Source organism: Zootermopsis nevadensis, unplaced genomic scaffold (genome assembly GCF_977971745.1).
Source record: "Zootermopsis nevadensis isolate Lab colony 2312 unplaced genomic scaffold, Znev_1.0 Znev_ptg000061l, whole genome shotgun sequence".
Lineage (NCBI taxonomy): Eukaryota > Metazoa > Arthropoda > Insecta > Blattodea > Termopsidae > Zootermopsis > Zootermopsis nevadensis.
In genome coordinates, this window is record NW_028259192.1 from 15,872,641 (window position 1) to 15,894,763 (window position 22,123).

The 22,123-nt window shown below is 41.1% G+C and overlaps 1 protein-coding gene across 5 annotated transcripts in view; it reads right to left on the reverse strand.

The window, feature by feature from the left end:
- Positions 1-22,123, reverse strand: part of svp (COUP transcription factor 2) — a 189,712-nt gene that overhangs the window by 102,779 nt on the left and 64,810 nt on the right. For 2 of the 5 annotated variants that reach the window (XR_015532726.1, XR_015532725.1), the window contains exons 4-5: positions 6,338-6,892; positions 5,719-5,960 (exon numbers count right to left, since the gene is read on the reverse strand). Coding sequence is in view for 3 of the 5 variants with exons in the window: in XM_087340947.1 (XP_087197073.1) it covers positions 5,953-5,960; positions 6,338-6,892 (563 nt within the window). In the remaining 2 variants the exon portion in view is untranslated. Of the gene's footprint in view, positions 1-4,733; positions 5,961-6,337; positions 6,893-22,123 lie in introns of those variants that run through there. The other 3 variants (XM_087340945.1, XM_087340946.1, XM_087340947.1) reach the window with 2 other exon arrangements.

Consider the following 22,123-nt stretch of genomic DNA (forward strand, 5'->3'; position numbering starts at 1 on the left):
CTATATTGCTACACTAAATTTGTGTTTGATAACTGTAAAACGAGTTTTACGTTTAGTGTTAGAACGCAAGACTACAGAAACGACTAAATTAATACGAATTTATTTTCATGTTTATACTGTATATTTATTCCATACACGATTTAAAACTAAACGTGTCTTACAAAAGTACGACAAACAGAAAGAACTGTATTTGGTTTTTATTAACATCGATATAGCAAATAGCAATTGCATAACCACGGGGAGAACTGATTTGAAAGCTTCTGCGCATGTAACAAAACAAGTGACTCAGATGATAAGCTTTATTTGAGCATATACTGATTATTCCAGTCAGTAGGTCAAATTTATTTGTTAGGCTAGTCACAGCATCATTTCTTTACAAATTGCGTTATATAAAAATAATTTATATTCTATGAATGATTGATAATTTTCTTTCGTCTAAGCCACAATTTCTACTACTTAAACGAGCCTTGAACCCTGAAGGAAACTACACTACTACTACGTAACCAGTACAGTTCATTAATATTCTGTACACTTTGTGGCATTTAAGAGTACAGCCGGCAATGTATCTTATAATGTGTTTCAACTTCCGACCATATTTTCACTAATTTTAAAAAGTTTAACAAAACCATTAGTGTCTAGAACTTGCAAAGCGCACACACCTAATCTAACATATAGCAGTCTCTTATGAAATAGTACCTTAATATTCTCACCCACAATGACTCCTATCTTTATTTGTATACATAAGGACTCTGCTAGAACCTGTTTGAGTTCCCTGACAAGTTCAACTGTTTATTATTCATACACAATACAAGTAATTACAGACGCTTGCGTAGATTAAACGTGTATTATACTGTTCTGCTTTTTGTTATGGATTTTTAAACTGTATAGTAAGTATTTTGAATAGTTGGTGTCTGTGTTGAGGCATTGCCGAACGTCATAAGAAACGGGACTGAATACTGAAATAAAGCCATTCCTAGCTGTTTCGAAAGATAATATGAAGCCATTAATTTTCTCTAGTTAACCTCTTAAGGCCAAATGGTACTATGTACCCCTATCTTTAACGCTGAGTAACTGTATTTTGCCAACAGTGTATTTATGAGTTATGTACGTATGATTCTCAGAATTAGCAGAAATCGTTTCCTTAAACAACACTAACCAGTTGGTACTTGTAATAGTGACGAGTCGTATTTTATTTGAGGTACGAATTGAATCCTTAAATAAAATTTTGAAAAGCTTCATATTCCAAAGGTTAATAATGAACGGGGTCAATATGGCGGAGTTCTTGTAAACTTAATAGTCGCTTAGCTGGTAAAGAGATTCTTTGTCTTTTACAGAACCGGGAGGTTAATTGCCTAGTTCACAACAACCCGCCTGTCCTCCATGTCCTGAGCCACTTGAGTCCAATCACACACTCATACGAAATTTTATGCAAGATTCGTTAATGTTGTTCCCTTAAGTCTCGGCTACTGACAGTCTCTTCAGGTCTTCCGACAAGATTTATGTATGCATTTGTAATTACCCCAATTCCTGCTACATGCTTTCTTCAAAGTTAATAATAAAACAATTTACACGAAATTACCCTTTCAGATATACGATTTAATTTCTTGTACCAGTTTCCAAAATTCTGCGTCTTACACATCGTTACACAGTGAATCTGGAAACTCATCAGCTTGTCACACCAATGAACTTTCTAAACCACTAGATAGACATAGCACCAGGCTGGAACCATGATTCTGTCACTCACAGCCAGTAAATATACGCGTTGATTTATAAGACTTAAGAGGCAGGGGGCTTGCGATTAGCCACGACAAGAGTCCTGCTAAATATTTAAAACGACCCATAATTTCAGAAGTTAATTCTAAATTGGCATACGCCATACGACCTAATCCCTAAAAGAAGAAGAAGATGGAGTTCACGTGTGATGGAAATCGCATTTGAAAACCAGTTCTATTGTGTTGGACTGATACTACTGTATTCTCAACATTCTGCTTTGTTTTTATTACATTGCATTCTTGTGTGTTACGTTGGTATTCTCCCACTAGCGTATTTATCATTTATGACATTTATTATATCGTGGCTATTATTTTTGTTGTGTATACTCACTCGCCTTACATCGTTTTTATCTGCAAATCTTTTTGCCGACCTTTGCAGCGTATTTGATCATAAAACAACTAAATCAAACCACATTTCAGTGGCGACTGTATAGTAAATGCGCGCCTTCACACTCATTTAAATCTGTCTCCTTCTCACTCCGTATTTGAAACCCTCAAATCACGGTGTTCGTGGGGGTACGTTCATGTCGCGTTCCAGGGAGGCCATCATTTGCATGGACAACCGCGGATAGTGGCTGTCGCCAGTCCAGGGGTTCAGCGGGTAGTATAACTCGAAGTGAGTCCCACTTTATCAAGATTTCACCTAAATCAAGGTACAGTTTAGGTATACATCAAGTCACACAAAATTTGAATAAACAGGGATATTACCAAGTGAAACGAAAACAGATTAAATCACAATTTGCTGAGATATCTGTTTCCACAGCGATTAGAATGAAGATGGCTGCCTTATAGGATATAAATTATAACGTATAACTTCGGCTTTCGGTTGAAAGCCAAACTACAGTAAATAAATAATTAGAAAGGATGTGTAAGGAATCCGTCGTGACGTAAACCACAAAACTATTCTGGCATATATCTACAGGAACTGAGGAAAACCTCAGTCAGAGCAGACTGTCTCTGAGCTTAACTTAGAAGTAATGGGGACCTCGAAGCCTGAAGAGGCGAGAAGGCGTAAGTTAACATAAGATTAGACAATGCACTGCTTCCTCTGGAATTGGTCACAAATGATATCAACCCAATATCGATGTTTTTATGTCCCCTTGATTACAACGGCTTCAAATTTCAAATGTAATGGTTGAATGTTGGTGACGCTATATCATAACCCACAGGTAAGCGCTAGACAGATATATTCTAAATACTAAATGTGAACTAAGTTATTTTTAATTCGTCCGGACAATCAACGCAACTTCCTAGTTAAAACACAACCCGTCTTAAACAAACATTTTTAATAAATGTCTCGCATCAAGAAGCTTTAGACAGCATTCAGAGAGAAAATACACGCCAGTAAAACGTAGGAGGTTTTGGCAGTTGGCTGTCGCCGGTTGGCCAGCGTTGTGAGTCAAGTGAACTTGCAAGCATCGAGTTCGTGACTCGAGGTAGTCACGACCCTGTCTCCCGCCGCTGTAAGAATGTTAGCCCCTCGTCTGTCGGTCCTGGTTGCTGTGGTAAATGCAGTCGTGGTTAACTTGACAGTGGCTTCTCTTCACGACATCACGTTGCATTATAACTTCAGGTGCGATGTGGTTCAGTGATCAAGCACTATCTTTCCTCGGCGAGAGCGGTAGCTTGTGAGTAACAAGATTGCCTGCGATTCGGAAGATACATGAATCAAATCCCGAGGCAGTCAATTCTGACCATGATTTTTCATGACTGTTCCTTCTGAGAATGATCGAAAGAGAAATTTGAAATTAAAAAGTTCTTCCCTCCTGCTTCCTAACAGTGACTTGCGGACAGCATGACCTCAATTTGGGTGACAGGCGAATCAAGATCCCCATGATATGAATTTCTTCCACAGAAACATTCTCTCCGGGTATAATGTACCTCTGCATGAAGAAATTAGTCATCCCTAAACACGACTTCTCACTAAATACATTCAGTAGGTTGTTAAGAGGGATGACCTTCATGTGAGACACAACACGAATTGGGTGATGATAAATGCATACAAAATTTTAGTCGGAAACCCCGAAGGGAATAAAGCACTTGGGAGGCTATGCGTAGATCGGATATTTTTCGCACAATTTCATCTCTGGATTGAAATAAATATATGAAACTAGAATTGGCTTGCTCAAAGCCGCGTGTGTGCACATGCGCACGGCGAATTGATAACTTGAAGATGACTGTCTTCTGGGTTGTAGCACTGTGTAGTCTGGTAGAAGCGTATCGATGTTTCAGAGGTGCCATTTTCATATCCACCGCAGTCAAAACCTCAAATTCTACATGTAAAGCATTATTTTAAGGCCTTGGAATATGACACTGAACGTTTGCCAATTTCATTTCAAGCGCAGATTAAGGAAATAAATTAATCTCATTACACTTTGGCCCGGAAGCGTTTGTATTTGTAACATAACTGAATTATTGGTCACTGTGTTCGTTACCACAACGATGTTTTTTAATCGATCCGTAATGACTTTGATAATTCAGAGTCTTACTGGAACGAAGGACACTTTACTTGGCAATTTGGTAAACGAGTTACTGGAAATGTTACTGGTACTTAAAACGTATTTGAACGGATTTCTTCAGCTGTGGGCCCACGCATTTTAACCTTCGAGTTCCAAATGTTGTGATAATGTAACAGCTAATTTAGTACGGTAGTATGCACAGGGAACTATGTGGAAGTTACCGTGGCCTATTTCAGACGTATGAAGTTGATCTGGTACTACGTAATACGTTTTAAAATTTTCCCTGTATTTTATTGTACTTTGGCTAAAAGCTCAGGAAAATTGAAAATATATACCTGCACGACACTTTCCAGCGGGTGGAACCTTACCGACGAGATCACTTGCTGCCGAAAGACGTGAGTCCAGTCGGTGCAGACGGAGGGTTACTTTGACACACCTGTTGTCACCTCTTAAGGTGAGATGCGCTGTAACGGGACAGTTGGTGATTTGTTTATATATATATATATATATATATATATATATGACAGCAAGGACCTTCATGGCAACTGAACTTGAGTCATGCATACTTCAAGACACTATGCAGCTGCGTCGCTTAAAAACGCCAGGTAGTTCTGGAAGAACAACTTTTGTATAGCTCTCATAATCTGAAGTTCAAGAATCAACATTTCCCTATGTCATGGGAAGTTCCGTAATATATTTTGAGGGGGAATATGAACGCGATTTTCGAATGACAAGCATGTTCTAACACCCGGATACATTAAGAAGTATGTATTTACACGTTACCTTTAAAATAATCGACCAATTTATCACCAGAGATCACATTCGGTTCTTTCAAAACGTTGGATCAGCTTTAATAAGAGACGTAGCAATGTGTGAAATTGAGTTGTTGTAGTTATTATTATTTTATCTATTCACCACTTTATAGGGGTATTTACTTCCATGTACCCGAGACAAACCTTGCCCCTGAGGTACATAGAGCAGCAGCTATTTCCGAAATACGTTTTGTTTTTAATACATGTTACATGTATTATATAGTTTTATTGTTAGAGACGACTACATATTTTACAGCAGCGTCTTTCGAATGATGTATGAAGATCCTAAAATGTAAGTTTTCTGAAGTTCCCTAATGTCGTGTTCACCCGGGATGTTGGCCAAATATTTTCTGAGTGACTTGGAGACAGTTCCTGTTGCTCCTATAATTATTGGAATTACTTTTGCTTGCACTTTCCACATTCTCTGTATTTCTATGAGAAGGTCCTTGTAATTATTATTATTATTGTTATTATTCCAGCCTATTATATGGCTACTGTAACCTGATTACATATTCGTCTGACGTCATCAGGTTATTGTTTACATGCTTTCATGCACTGGGGTACCTCAAAATAGGGATTACTTCAATTTGGCAGGTATGGAACATTGCTTGTAATGGAATAGAATCAAGCTCATAATATAAAGTATATAGTACAACATTTCTGCAGAGAACTTACTGCTGAACGTTTACGTTGGAAAATACGCTCTATGTCCAAAACTCGCTGGTATGAAAACTCTATAATCGGTGTAAATATTCCCATTGTACAGAAGACTTCATATGATCAGATCTACAATTTTCTTGATGTCACTAGAAATCTATTGGCCAGTGAAAACTAGCACGAAGATGGACGGAGCGTTCCGCTGATGGAAGAGTGCTAGTCAGCAGCAACACGAAAAGGAATGCGTGTCACTCAACAGCCTGAAACAGACCCAAAATTTAATATGGGTCAAAGCGACGGTCACCAGCTTAGAAAGTGAAAAGAATTGGGAAGGCCACGAGTAGGTATTGAAGGTTCCCATTTGCAGTGGTTCATCATTTATACTTCGACACATATGCTATATATATATATATATATATATATATATATATATATATATATATATAATTGCTTCGTGCTTTTACCATGCCGTCACTGCTTTCCACTTTTGACGGTAACCCGACTTTGAACTGCTTGGACATCCCTGGTTTATACAACTTACACTCCGTGTAATTGGAAATTAAACTCTGGGCACGGTGAGTGGGCGGTTAATATTCTGATAACACCGGCGACGGCAAACAAAAAGGCAGGGCCTTACCTGTTGTGAAGAGCACGATGGCCTTGAGACAGCTGTACTCCGCAGAGTCCACGTGGAGCGCCTTCAACTTCTCGACTTGTTCCTGGAATATCCTGATGTGATCCATAAAGGCTACCACTCTGTCCGCCGCCATCGGCGACGCGTGAAGTCCTGCCGCCGCCAGCAGCGGTGCGACGTGTAAAGGCATGGAGCACTGCGACGCGTTCAGCACAAACAGTTCGCTCCACACGAGTCTCAACAGTGCCACTTGATCCGTGACCTGAAGGTCCGGGAAGAAGGGAATGTTCCTCGCCCATTCCACAGCCGAGAACAGTAGTCTCGCCGCTAGCTCACAAATGTTGTCGATGCCCATGATATTGTTGGGCTGCATACACTGGCCATATCGCGACGTGGGGTAGGGCTCGGCGCGAAGTAACAGCGAGATGTAGCTGGACAGGTACGAGTGGCCGTTGAGGCCTGCGGCCGCTGCTGCTGAAGCTGCGTCACCGTTGGTAAGAGCAAATTGACCCGGAAGACCCGGAGGCTGCGACGGAGGTACCCGCCCTCGTTGGACGGCTGTAGTCATCCAGAACAAAGGAAGAAATCAGCAAGTTAGTTGACGGCAGAAATCACGATATGCTAAAGCCACAGTTGCATGTTCAATCCCTGTAACTACCGTTTCATTGTGGTGGTTATCGTGCCACTGACGAACTCTCTACCTGCCTCATAAAGGTGGCAACACTACAAACATTTTCTTTAACATCAGTTTCATGACTTTTACGCTTCCTTCCAAAAATTCGTGCATATTTTTATTTTTATCCGTATCAATCTTGCATAACCAAGCATGTCGACATTATTCGTTTCATTACCTGGTGGTCTAAGTAAAATACTTTAGTTCCTCGTTAAGTGATGTTGCTCAGTTCTAGACATTCTGTGGCAGGCCTACTGTTCTTAATTGCAAAAGCTGCTGAAAGGTACAAATTCTTGGTGAACTGTGTGGCTTCAAATCCATTCCTAAAAACAGGGTTTTAAGACAAATTCTCAGCCGTATCGTATAAAGAGTGTAAAAATAATTCGTTACAGAAATAGGAAAATAAAAATAAATTGTATGTCAAAAAATCACTTGAACGTAACACATAAGGGCCTAATTAGGTGGAACACATGTCTGTGTCTCAAGTAGAACACCAGTAAACTTTATACAAGGTCAGAGCGACATTCATTAAACTGCATTACGCATGTTTGAGTGCTCGTCACAGAATGTACTTTTTTAGGTTAGATTTTCGCGATGTTCGAATTATTGGCTGGGGTACATCAATGCGAAAGCCACAAATTAAGCCGCAATCCGGAGATTTTTAAGCAAGATACATGCGAACAGACATCGAGGGCACATACTCAACTTGTACTTTGTGCCTAAAAGCAAGAAATATGAGAAGACAGCTCAGATGAAATATTGTGCACTCTAGAATACTGGTAATTATTCTAGGTTCTGACCTAGACGGAATCTGTACGCCGACTGTGCCATCGAAGTTATTAACTGCATTTCAGAAAATTTTCTAGTAAAGGAATTTTGGAGTTTGTATTATGAAAGTGAGAAGAAGTCCATTCAGAAAGAACCCAAAGTTACATACAATAAGTAAGATTTGAGGTTTTCACAGCGATGAGTATGAAGATTTCTGTCTTCTGGGTTGTTGCGCTGTGTAGTCTGGTCGATGTTAACCAACGTTTCAGAGGTCATACTGCCTCCGTCATCAGGGCGATGAGTATGAAGATTTCTGTCTTCTGGGTTGTTGCGCTGTGTAGTCTGGTCGATGTTAGCCAACGTTTCAAAGGTCATACTGCCTCCGTCATCAGGGCGATGAGTATGAAGATTTCTGTCTTCTGGGTTGTTGCGCTGTGTAGTCTGGTCGATGTTAGCCAACGTTTCAGAGGTCATACTGCCTCCGTCATCAGGGCGATGAGTATGAAGATTTCTGTCTTCTGGGTTGTTACGCTGTGTAGTCTGGTCGATGTTAGCCAACGTTTCAGAGGTCATACTGCCTCCATCATCAGGGCGATGAGTATGAAGATTTCTGTCTTCTGGGTTGTTGCGCTGTGTAGTCTGGTCGATGTTAGCCAACGTTTCAGAGGTCATACTGCCTCCATCATCAGGGCGATGAGTATGAAGATTTCTGTCTCCTGGGTTGTTGCGCTGTGTAGTCTGGTCGATGTTAACCAACGTTTCAGAGGTCATACTGCCTCCGTCATCAGGGCGATGAGTATGAAGATTTCTGTCTTCTGGGTTGTTGCGCTGTGTAGTCTGGTCGATGTTAGCCAACGTTTCAGAGGTCATACTGCCTCCATCATCAGGGCGATGAGTATGAAGATTTCTGTCTCCTGGGTTGTTGCGCTGTGTAGTCTGGTCGATGTTAACCAACGTTTCAGAGGTCATACTGCCTCCGTCATCAGGGCGATGAGTATGAAGATTTCTGTCTTCTGGGTTGTTGCGCTGTGTAGTCTGGTCGATGTTAGCCAACGTTTCAGAGGTCATACTGCCTCCATCATCAGGGCGATGAGTATGAAGATTTCTGTCTTCTGGGTTGTTGCGCTGTGTAGTCTGGTCGATGTTAGCCAACGTTTCAGAGGTCATACTGCCTCCATCATCAGGGCGATGAGTATGAAGATTTCTGTCTTCTGGGTTGTTGTGATGTGTAGTATGGTCGATGTTTACCAACGTTTCAGAGGTCATACTGCCTCCATCATCAGGGTGATGAGTATGAAGATTTCTGTCTTCTGGGTTGTTGCGCTGTGTAGTATGGTCGATGTTAACCAACGTTTCAGAGGTCATACTGCCTCCATCATCAGGGCGATGAGTATGAAGATTTCAGTCTTCTGGGTTGTTGCTCTGTGTAGTCTGGTCGATGTTTACCAACGTTTCAGAGGTCATACTGCCTCCGTCATCAGGGCGATGAGTATGAAGATTTCTGTCTTCTGGGTTGTTGCGCTGTGTAGTCTGGTCGATGTTTACCAACGTTTTAGAGGTCATACTGCCTTTATCATCAGGGCGATGAGTATGAAGATTTCAGTCTTCTGGGTTGTTGTAGTATGGTAGATGTTTACCAGGCCGTTGAATCGCCCTGATGACGGAGGCAGTATGACCTCTGAAACGTTGGTAAACATCGACCAGTCTACACAGCGCAACAACCCAGAAGACAGAAATCCTCTTACATACAATAAATTTGCCCATAAGAGTCGCTTGGAGTATGCAATCAGCTAACCCAACCTTAAGCTGTCTCCAGAATGCGCCATGGATGAAGTCCAAAAGAAAGAGAGAAAGTACTTTTTGGTGACATCTCGATATCTGGTTCATTTTCTGCATTAATTCGTAACTGTACATCTTATACCCTGGCAGCAATTCCGTATATAGAAACAAGTTCTGTGGGACGAAGAGATGAACGTGCAGAACAGTCCGGTAATAATTCTACCACCCAAATGATGGAACAACCCAAAGAACCTAGCGAGTGACGGGTTCACAAGTGGGTAAAATATCCCGCGTCGTGCGAAGCCGCGATTCAGAACGGACGTTTACGCTGGAACGACACGAGATGACATGGCTGTGTCAAACACGAAAGAAGGCGGGTGACCCGCAGGCAGACAGAAATACAAATTGCGACGTTGCATCCTCAATAATTTATTGCACACTTCCAATGCCGGTATCGCGCGTTTCAGCAGCGCTCCCTTGCGTTTTGGAAACGTCGTGGACTGGCCCGTCGGCGTCTGCTTTACACTTTTATGACGTCTTCTGTGTCGTTGCGACTTGTAGTCTGGTACGAGTTTGCCGAACTTTCAGAGGGTTGACGTTGGAGGTAGCAAGCACCTGTGACATGTCGGCAAGCGTCTATCAGAACAAACATGTACTTCAGTGTAAAACAGGCCCGCCCAACCTGTAGCTCGCTGGCAACATGTTGCCCGCGACACGGTGTTATATTCACGAGGAGACATTTGAAATACGAAAACGTATTTTAACCCTATCTCTGGCAACGGCGCGATAAAACGCAGAAGAAATCCCACCCGTTTCCTGGCAAACTATGAAAGAAAAGTTACCACCAATTCCATAATCCCAAATGACCCTATCATAAATCCTTATTGTTAGCGATTGTTCTTTGCCGGGATTATAATAACTTTGTCAACGATTTCCGACGTGTATTATACCTCGTTGATGTTTTCTAGTTGACGACTTGCAGATGTGCGGGTACCAGCAGCGGCTCCTTTCTGATACTTTCATTGCCAGACTTACAGTCGGTCTTATTGTGCAAAAGATCGCACTCAAGTTAAAATCTATGCAATAATATTTTAAAAAGATAATAAGCTTTTTTTTTATGGAGACATACATTACATTACTTATTCGTTTTGTGAAAATGTGCTGAAAATAAACACACCCTAGCCTAGGTTGTGATTTGCATTTTTTTAACAAATTTTTCACATTATCATCAGTATATTTTTATTGCATATAATGTATATAAAAACATGCAGATAAAAGAATATATATCATTATACGTGTACAGTCCACATTTTATGTGTTGAACTTCATGTTGCCTGCATACAGACCAAAATTTCCGAAGTTTCTCGCACAATAAGAAAGGATAGATAGGCCTGTTTTAAAAGAATGGGACGTTATTAGATGTATCGACGCAATTCAAAAGGTAGCAAAAATGTCGAAACAGATTTCAACATAATCAACTGAGGGAAGAAGATATTACTCTGCCCTTTTTTGTGCTTTTCTCCAACGTTCAATTTAAGCAACGTTCTTCAATATTCTGAATGACGTCACTGCAGTTAGTATTTCGTATATTGTCTCTCACTCAAGAGTTAAGTGAAATCAGGGCTGGTCCAAAGCCGATCCAATCGTCATCCAACGGTTGTAAGGTCCAGCATCAAGGTCCTTACGTCGCGTGGGTCGTGCTGGACGGCCGAACAAATAATTTATTGCTGTGGTTGGAATGCATGAAGCTGCTCCAAGTTTACTGCTGCCACAGTAATAACACCGCACCACACACTGGCACCAGTCCACCGAAATTCCTCACCAAAGATACATCACCTCTTGGTGAAACGGTTGTAACCGAAATTATGTAAAGGACAACAAAGAAAGTCTTGAAGTCCATTCCAAATTTAGGATACACGCACGACGTTTCGGAAGTTGGCTCTACTTTAGCCATCAGGTGATAGTTTGTCGTGATACAACCTGTGTGGCCTAATGGTTAGCATACTAACCTAAAATAGAAAGGTCCTGGGCTCGATACCGATCGTTTTTATTAATGAGAAATTGTCAGCGTTACAACCATTTATACGAAGACGGGATTATACCCAATTCCCGAAACGTCGTGTATATCAAATGTACTTCAGACAATGTCCAACATACTGTTCCTATAGTAGGTTTTCTGTCACTTGGAATATCATTTGCTGATGAAACACATGAAAGAAGTTCTTAGGCCTGCAGGCTTCGAAACAACTCGGCTTTGAAAGTTAGCATAAATACATTTTGCAAAACAACATAAAATTCAGCCTTACTACGCAGATTAATGCAGGATTAAACAGGATAAGCTCATTGAGGAATGAGGGGAAAATAGAAGTTCGTAAGGCTCAGTGGTGGCCTTTTGGGAGGCCCGCAAATAAACGTGAGAATGAAGACTTCTGTCTTCTGGGTTGTTGCGCCGTGTAGTATCTACCATACTACACGGCGCAACAACCCAGAAGACAGAAATCTTCATACTCACCGCTGTGAAAACCTGAAATCATACATAAACGTGAAAATAATTTTAAAATTGGTCGTAGTGAAATATGTCTCTGGGGCGAGGATATTTTTTGATTGATCACATTCAAAATAGGATCTGAAGGCGAGCTATTGAGATCATTGCAAGGAGGCTATGGATCAGTTAGCAGCATTGCGGCAATCAGACGCACAGAGACGGCCCTCTATCCAGCAGTACGTTCCATCAAGCAAAACTCGACCCAGTTAACACTGGTTTCCGCTTCTTCGCCGAGAAAGGAAATATTTCACTGCCACGCTAAAGGGATTTTATAACAGCAATGCCGAGTAACAGAGACGAACTCGAGGCCTCCCGAATACAAAGCACAAATGCTTCCCATTCGATCTTCATAATCAACAGCATAAAACAGTCCGATTAATAAATTAAACGTGTTCTATGGTCACTAACTGAAGGAATATAACAAATTTTTATCAATCTGTCGGTCTCGCCTATATATGTGGGCGTGATAGGTGAATTTTTATTTGGGCGCCTATGTCAGAAGTAGTTAGAAGTGTCATTTCATAAGCATGTCAATTTCAACCCACGGATGTGTGTTTCAATCTACCTGCCATAAAATGTGCAGCCATTTGTTAAATTCCGCACATGATAATATTTGAAATGTTTAGACAGTGACGAGGTGTAGGACCACTCCATCTGTTCTGTACTCACCAGACCCCCGGCTCGTATCCCGACCACGAGACAGATGTCGTGGCAGAAGTTTAAGCCTAATATCTTCCAAATGCTATGAAAAGAATCAGCTCGTACCTCAAAGAAACACAACACGTCTCCATTACATTGGAAAGAATAGCTGTTTGTTTTGGGAATCATACGAAACAAATACTCTGTGCGTCAAATGCGTTTACTGATTATATTAAAGCAGGTGCTACAAAGTTATATGTTCTTCAGGACTACATAAAATAAGCAGTTTATCTGAACAAAGAAGCAAAAGTTTTGGTTCTGAATAGCTTTAAAATACCGGTATATGGGCAAGTAAATTCAAAGGTTTAAACCGTCGTAAGGCGACGAAAATCAGACACGAAAGTTTAATTTAACGCTTATAGCAGTCGAGTCATGACTCAGTCTGCGACTGAAAGTTCCTAAATGAACGAAGCAACTTTAAAAGGCTGTCATGCAAAAATCGTGCATGACAAAATAGAGACTTCCATTAAGAATTGCTGCTTTTATATGTTTTTTCGGCTGGGAGCCTAATTAACTAAATATGCCTAGAATAAAAACCAGTTTTTGGTTGTGTGCAGGGGTGTCTGTTGAATGATCAGAATTCATGTGTGGGAAAGGTGTGTATCGGTTTTACATCAAGGACAATAAGTTATGCAAAATAGCAAAGAAATATGGGTTCACCGTTCCTTAAAACATCCCACCTAACCAAGCACGTAAACATACTGACGACTGCCAGTCAGCCAACTGGAAGGCCTGCCTGGTTCTGTTCATAGCTCAGGTGCTTGTGGTTTTCCTCGGTACTTCACAGATACCGTCAGGATACTTTGCAGTGAGGGGACGGCCACCTTCTGCCCCTTATCTTCAGTTTGCCGTTGACATCGTCTTGCGCAACTTCGGAGTACAGTGTCATCATATGCTATAAGTTACGACTGGCTGAACTGTGTTGCTAATCCTACCCCCGCCCCCAATAACACAGAAATGAAGGTAACCCACTTTCTTAAAGAAAACTGACAATTCTTTTGGGCAAGATTTAATTCGGTGCATAATTTATTTAAATCCAACAAGTTTACATTTCAGGAAACATACCGACGACCATCTGTATCTTCTGTAGGTCACTGTTATGAATTCGCTTAAAGAACGCCTGAAAAAATAGTTTAAAATTTAAAGCTCAATTGGAAGACAACATCTCTGTGGGTCAGGGATTCTTCCAGTGGGTCGCGAGACAAAGAGGGAAACCTACTCCAGGTTGCAATGTGGTTTAGCTGGCATGCCCGCTGATCGAGAGTAGTTCCTACGTTTGCCACAAGAAATGGTTGGTGTCTTACTGGTAGGTTTAGCTGCACGGAGCACCTGGGAAGAGAGATCACTATAACATTGCAAGCTGAAGTAGCACCCTCATGCTACTGCAAATCGTGACGCTATCGGGCCGCATTCTTGACGCGGATGCTGCTTGTGGCCACGGGCGGTGACCCACTTCGTGGTTGGGGTCACCAGGGCACAGACCTCGCTCTGCCTCTCTCTCAGCGCAGCAACATGGCAGGACGGACATTCCACTGTGGTTTCATCTGAGACACATCGGGTTCCTTTTAGGTGATCATCTCATGTTGAATGGTTTTAAGGCATCATTTCCACACGGCAAGCTATTAAAGTGTTAGGGAAAGGGCGGGATAAAGCCGAAACGTCCCACTGAAGTTTACCTCGTTATTTTTTAACAGCATGTGCTCAATAAGAGGAGAAATACCCACAAATATTGTTTTTGCATCGTGTTTTGTATTATATAAGTTACCACATTGTGACTTATTCATTGACGAAAGTTTCAACTGCCAAGAAATGGCCTAAACGTTGAAGAAAGCAATTAATACATTTGCTGGGAAAACTCATGAAAAGACCGGTCAATAAGTCGAAGTCTGCAAGATGTTTATATGGGGTCCGCGACTTTAGATTCCACTGTATTATGTATCGAATGTGCATTGCTGCAAGTTTTGTTTGATCTTTCATCACACTTTTTGCTTCTAAGTTGGAGTAAAAACATGACGAAAAGATGTTTCTTTCTATGTGTATTTTATTTAGGCCAAATTATATTCAATAAAAATGAATGAGATGATTTTGTGGAGATGTCCGCGATACCAGCAAAGTTCAGGAACACTGCTACAGACTTATCAGTACCATCGAACTCTACAGCAGCAAGACAGATTTAATGATAAAATTAACATCAGAATCAGGGCGTAACAGAACAGGGAGACGAGGAAAACAATTTGTTCATACATGCGATCTACTTTAATGGTTTTCATTCTTTAAGTTAAATTTTTTTGTCACAAGGCGATAAAAATTAAATTACCTTATGAATTGCAACTTCTTGGAATCATGATTGATCGTTTTACCCATTATTCAAAGTAGTACATCAGAATGCTAAGGTTATATTTCTGCGTCGTCAGTAAATCACCCCTGAACATTACGTCTCAGGTACTTGCACCAAGGCGTAAAGCAGGAGTATTTTAATGGCGATGTTGCTATATTAGAATACAACCAAATCGGCCTAAGAAATTAAAGGAAATGTCCATTTGGACAACTTCCGGTACTCCAGTCACGTTCCACGACTGCCGTTTTCTTACGTCAGTGACATTGTGGAAAAGTCCTGTATCATTCATTACACGTGATGGTTATTAACTTTATGTTTTAATGTAGATTACGTTTCAAAGCAAATGGTCCGTGTTCTTCCGCAAGAAGGAAGCATTATTCAGAAACACAATTATCTCCAGAATGCAATAAACTGTGTAATTAAAAGTCGTATTCAAGGACCTAGTTAACCTCATGGGATACGGATATTCAACTAAATTGGCCGACTTACTCAGTACACCTGTACGATAACTAGCTTGACATGTAAATATTGACGGTAAATAACCAATGCATTATTATATAAACCAACAATAAACGAAACAGGACAAGTAAATTAGTTAATGCTGCTTGTAAAATAGACTCGCTGGTAAATACGATGTTTATTGTCATACGTAATATAGATATCATTTAGACAAGATGAATTAAATTATTAGACGGCTTGTAATTTGCTCCAGATGTTTATGCTTTCCGTAAACATGTAAAGCCTTGTTAAGAACGATTTTAACGACGAACAGCATAACAGACCTGGGCTTGGATGGAAATACATTAAATTAGATCTTGAAGAAATGAGATATGCGGATGCTGACTGGATTCGTTTGACTGCGGTAAGGATCTGTGGCATGCTGTTGTGAATGCGGCAATGAACCTTTGGATTCCATAAAATATTGGGAATTTCTTGGCCAACTGAGTGACTATTCGCTTCTCAAGAACTTTTCTCCATGAAGGACGTTACTTAAATACAAAATCTGCCAATACGGCACCACAGTAAAATAAAATTGCAAGATAATTTTTTTTTACAAAACTTTCAGTTGTGATAATAATTTAACACTCACAATTTCCACCTCTGCTTAAAAAATTTGTTACCAAATATTCTATGTGCACTGAAAACCATTTGGAATCCTGCTAGGGATTTTTTCGTTTACATATACCTTCAGTAAGTTGAGCAGACGAGCAGATTACAAATTAAATCACGGTGCATGTAGCATGGATGTCTGCAGTTGTTTTGTAACCCATGCGGGACAGGGATACAGCCAGCTAATTATCCAACGGGAATCGAGGGTGCCGCAGCTAGAGCGTGAAGCTGGCCACTCACCTTCTTGTAGTGCGTGGGGCTCTTCTTTCACTCCGCGTAGGTCTGCCTGTGTGACTTCAATGCATGGTGGTGAGGCAAACACGCAGCACTGAACTCTGGAGGTTCCACTCCAGAGGCTCTCAGAATTTTCAACATAAACACGCTGTCCTGTTCTCTGGGCAACTGTTCGCGTTTTACTGTTATTACATCGTGTCGCAACACAAGAGTGGAATGTTTCACATTTCGTACCTTTTTCAGCACTTCCGTGACGCAAAACTGTTGTCGTGGTAACTAAAGAATGTATAACGAGTCAGGTAGCCTTGATCGGGTATATTTTGTTGGAAAGATAGGCTTAACTGTACAGCACCAACATTGCAAAAGTACGATTTTCCGTATCGCAGTGTGGACGGACATGTCGGTAGACACCGACGTTTCGGTAGAACCCCCCCCCCAAGTTGGAAGCTGCACGTTTCTCCGAAACGATGGTATCCACCTACAAATCCACAAAGGAAGACAAACATCGACATCTTCACCGCCGTGAGAATCTCAAAATCTTCTTAAACTTGTGTTTGAAAAATCGAAACGTTCTTATAGTTGGTAGCTATTGAGACTGTTCATTCTAAACGTGTTACCATCAGTGGCGTAGCGATGAAATTTAAGTATGGCTAACCTGTCGAATTTACTACTTCTGACCATGATTAAACATAAGTATACTCGCCTAAGGAAGTGAGCAGATCTTCTATCACTTGCCCAGCGCCTGGGCCCCTCCCGGCAGCGAACTCTGGTGCAGATGCACCGCTTGCCCACACGCTAGCTACGCCACTGAAAACGTTCCTCGCCCGTATAGCTAGACGAACAAACACACAGTGTCAGTTAATGTAGAATTTATACATTGTTAAGCGCTTATTGATCCAATCACCGGCCCAACAAAATAATCCGCCAATTCAACCTGCTCGTACCGTTTAATAAACATTTAGCAGTGCTTCTGATAGCCTGTAACAAATTATTACCGGACCCTCATAGATACGGCTCTCTCTTCGACGTATATCCCGTTAGAACGTGCATGCGTAGTTTGTTTTGTAAACTAAATTCTGTAGGCATCTTACTCTTACAATATAAACATTAACTAAAATATCGCAGATATTAATTACTGAAAGCCTATGACTTTATGAAAGAGACACAGGTTTAATGTCCAACTAAATATGTATGTTGATTAAATTCAGACTTATATTTCCTCGGTAGACTGGCCTAAACAAATTGTAGCAGACTGACTGAAAATGACGAGGAAGAAAGTGATTGTCATCTGTTAGGCGATGTCCCAGAATTTGCCTGAGGAGACACTAAACCGCCGAAAGATCTCTGGTCACCTGGCTGAAGTAGCTGCTACTGATAATACTCGTGCTGTTTCTTCGACTTCTGAAAGACGACTGCGTAATAGATCAGCTTAATAACTGACCATGAAGTCACAGAAAGAAATGTAAATATGAATTATAACAACTTTATTGCAAAATCTGCAAATACGTGAATATTATAGAAGACAGAAAAGAACATAAACGGCAGGCCTCTATAAGAGAAACAAGTCAAGCTGGACCGCTGTCCTACAAGAAACGGAACGCCATGGAGCAGAATCTTCATGAGAAGCTAATAGTGGCTCACCAAGTCAGGATCATTACCATGTTCACAATACAGCCCCTACCCTGTGCCGCATGAAACTAATCCACACACCCCCTTCCCTACTTCTTAAAGATCCAATTAATTTTATGATAGTACCATCTGCTCCTATGTCTTCCGAGTAGGCTCTTTCCTTCAGGCTTTCCAACATACTTGCATTTCCTGTTTACCCCGTGTGTGCTGCATGCCCCGAATGGGCAAATCTGCTCTACTTGACTAATGAAAATAAGTATCAGAAGGAGTCGCTGGACGAGTTGAGCTATATTCATTGATGCGGATGCATCCGTCTACTGACCCGCCATCTCTGACCCTCAGCGAGAACAAAAAACTGGCGCAACAGGTTAGCACAACTTTTCTGACTGCACATCCGTACTGAGTCCTAAGAAATCCCTCTGTATTCTTTCTACAGTTTCAATATGAATTAATTTGCATTCATATTTTCTGGCACTGAACTTCTCTGACGAGTGGTTAGATCCCCTGCTTCGAATTTGATAGGTTCCGCATTAAAATCTCGGCCCGGAGACTTGCCATCATATAATTTTCGTAGTTTTTCACAGTACCTCCAGCAAAATGCCTGTAATCTGCCTTGAATTAGGCCACGACCACTTTCCTTTTCTCACTAATCATCGTATCACCCGCTGCTATGTAGCATGAGCTACTGACACGCGATTAGATAAACAACAAAGAAATCAAATGTTCTGGCACATATACAACGAGAGAGCTATTTCAGAACCAAAAGCATCAGTATTCCCACGGCGAAATTTTCCAAAACTCACAGGACCTCAATGCCATTTTGTATCTGCTGGCATACACCATACAATCAAAGGGATGCAGTTACTTTCAATTACTCCTGACCAAGAGAGATTTGGACCAGGGACTCCCAAACAGGAAGCAAGAGTGCTAACCACTCGGCAGCGACAATTTATAATTACTAATTAAAGTAGCCCATTATATGGCTTGAACAGATTTTGGAAACTGTCCGTATCCAAGATATACATGCGTACGGAACTCATTTCTAGAAACATATGTAAAAAGGTATTACAGCTTTGTTTTCAAAGTAACGATACTTATTAGGATAAAGATATGTTCCCAAACTGTAGCTCATAATTTTTTGTATAGCGAACGGCAGCTGCCTAACATTTTAGAAGCAGCTAGCTGCTTCCAGTAGAAACTGAACGACATTATCAAATTTAGAGCTCCAGCACGCTAGAAGGCAGAATTTTTGTCAGACTTTCGGTTTTCCGTAACCTTGCATAAACAAATAGTTTGTTCCTCCCTTAGGGAAATATGTGCAGGGAACTGTATTACCGATATGGAAAAAAATATCCGTGTTGCCTAAACAACAGAACTAACCTTCAGATGCGATCGAGTCCTGAGGGCATCACGCAACAAGGCGACAAGGTTACTTAAGGCACGCAAATTATGTCGGAAATGTGAAATAATCGCAAATGTTAAAGGAACATCTTACAGTAGTATCGAAGAAATTTGAATATGTGGTAAAATATCTAGTTCCGAAACTCCACAGCTGCAGATAATTCCATACGTTAGATCGTCATTCTTGTGTAACTCAACGCGTGTTGAATATTCGATTAAGATCCTCCTTGTTATTTAAATTATAAAACTCGAAAATGGCACAGTATTGAACTCTATGACACAGTTAAACGAAGAATTCAGTATCTTAGATCAGAGTTAAAATGGGATAGCTGAAATCCCTCTGGAAATTAGATGTAACAGGACAGAAACAATGTGTAACTACTCAGGGCAGCTGACATCACTGAAGTAGTAGGCCTAATAAGTTGAACCACCTGCGTCTATTTTCCACAAACTTCTAACGTAAATTAATTTGACAGTTACCGTACACCACTCTTTTTAACTGGTACAAGCTTACACAGCCGCCCTTATAAGAAACGCTCTCATTGGCGCAGTATAAACCTATATTAGCGAAGTGTACAATGTTAAATTATAAAAGTGTGAAACGATAACCTTTGAGAATGTGATTCATCCTTCAAGCAATTTTCCCCGTTTTGTGTTTCCGATCAAAATATCGTTCCAGTTCCTCATTGCCCCACGGCCCTCTCATCTCATCTCTCTCGATTTTATCGCCCAAAATTAGTAAATCGTATAAATGCAGTTTTTCGAGCCCTCGAATCTGTACGAGTCATAGCCCTCCTTTACAAGCAGGCACAAGCAGCAGTAGCAATTTAAAACAGACATGATCTTTACGCGTTACACTTTCTTTTCAGCTGATGTACTGTACAAAGCATTCCTAGATCGTACGAAATGATACATTCATAAAGAATACAACAAAAAAGAAATGTTGGTAGTAGCAGACAGGATGGAAGACGAGAGGGAAGACATCTTATGTTTTTTTTTGTTTGAAGTATAAAGGAAAATATAAATAAAATAAAAGAATTATACAAAACGTAACCAAACAACCAAGACTATGACGTAACCCACACAGCATTTTCTGACATCATCTTCTTTGGCCACGCTACCCGGAGAATCTGCGTGTCTACATATTACGATGCCAAGGGGGGGGGGGGAGAGAGAGAGAAAGGGGCAAGGAGCTCTTACACAAAGCCGCCAATCTACTTCGTTCCTGTGTGACTTCGTGCTGCATCAATTGCAAAGGAAGTGTAGTACAGACCGGTGATACAGGAAAGCCAGATGAGGTGGTGGGGACCTTCTTGGTGCTGACCCAGAATTCGAGCGGAAGAAATTAAATCTATCGAAATTCCCCATGACAGCCGGCGGACCGTCCGAGATTTAAACGTTAAACTGATCTGCTAACAATGTTCTTTTAGTAGAAACATACCAATATTGAAGATTTCTGGTCGCCCTGATGACGGAGGCAGTATGACCTCAGAAACGGTAAACATCGACCACACTACACAGCGCAACAACCCAGAAAGACAGAAACCTTCATACTCATCGCCCTGATGACGGAGGCAGTATAACCTCTGAAACGCTGGTTATGATCGACCAGACTACACAGCGCAACAACCCAGAAGACAGAAATCTTCATACTCATCGCCCTGATGACGGAGGCAGTATGACCTCTGAAACGTTGGTAAACATCGACCAGACTACACAGCGCAACAACCCAGAAGACAGAAATCTTCATACTCATCGCCCTGATGACGGAGGCAGTATGACCTCTGAAACGTTGGTTAACATCGACCAAACTACACAGCGCAACAACCCAGAAGACGGAAATCTTCATACTCATCGCCCTGATGATGGAGGCAGTATGACCTCTGAAACGTTGGTTAACATCGATCATACTACACGGCGAAACAACCCAGAAGACGGAAATCTTCATACTCATAGCTGTGAAAACCTCAAATCTTACATACCAATATTGAATAACGATTAATTACTTTATACCATTTTAGCACATCCACGAATCAAAAGCGGTTTGGATACTGCCATCACAGAATAATGCTTTATCGTTGTCCACAGGACATTGTCCTGACAAGCTGCAGCACATCTGAAGATGACTTCTGGGATGATGCCGACGTTTCGGGTGTATAGTGCCAACAACTAGTTTTCTATTCTTACACTTACGTTAAATTTCTTCGGCCGTAAAATGTGTGTTTCGCAACCCAGCTACTGTCGTCAGTTGCTCATAATTGGCTGAGAAACACCAGGTTGGAAAGCGCGCTCATTCGGTCTTACCTGAACACTTCATAGCTGTGCAAGAAATCCGCCATTGTCAGGTGAAACGAATGTTTCACCAGCTTCATCAATTCAATCCGAAATTGGATCCTAACTAGAGGTATCTGAATCCAGTTGTCGTCTTTGTAACAAATTACTGGAAAATTCTTTCTATTTTTAATACTTCTCATCCCGATTCCCCGTGGGATCGTTACCATATTTCCCATCCAACCTTTTTTTGGTTTTTCTCATTACCAACATCACCGTCATCAGTTTCATGTAATAATTCAAACATTGACAGTTGATAAATCATGTTACTAGCAACGCATA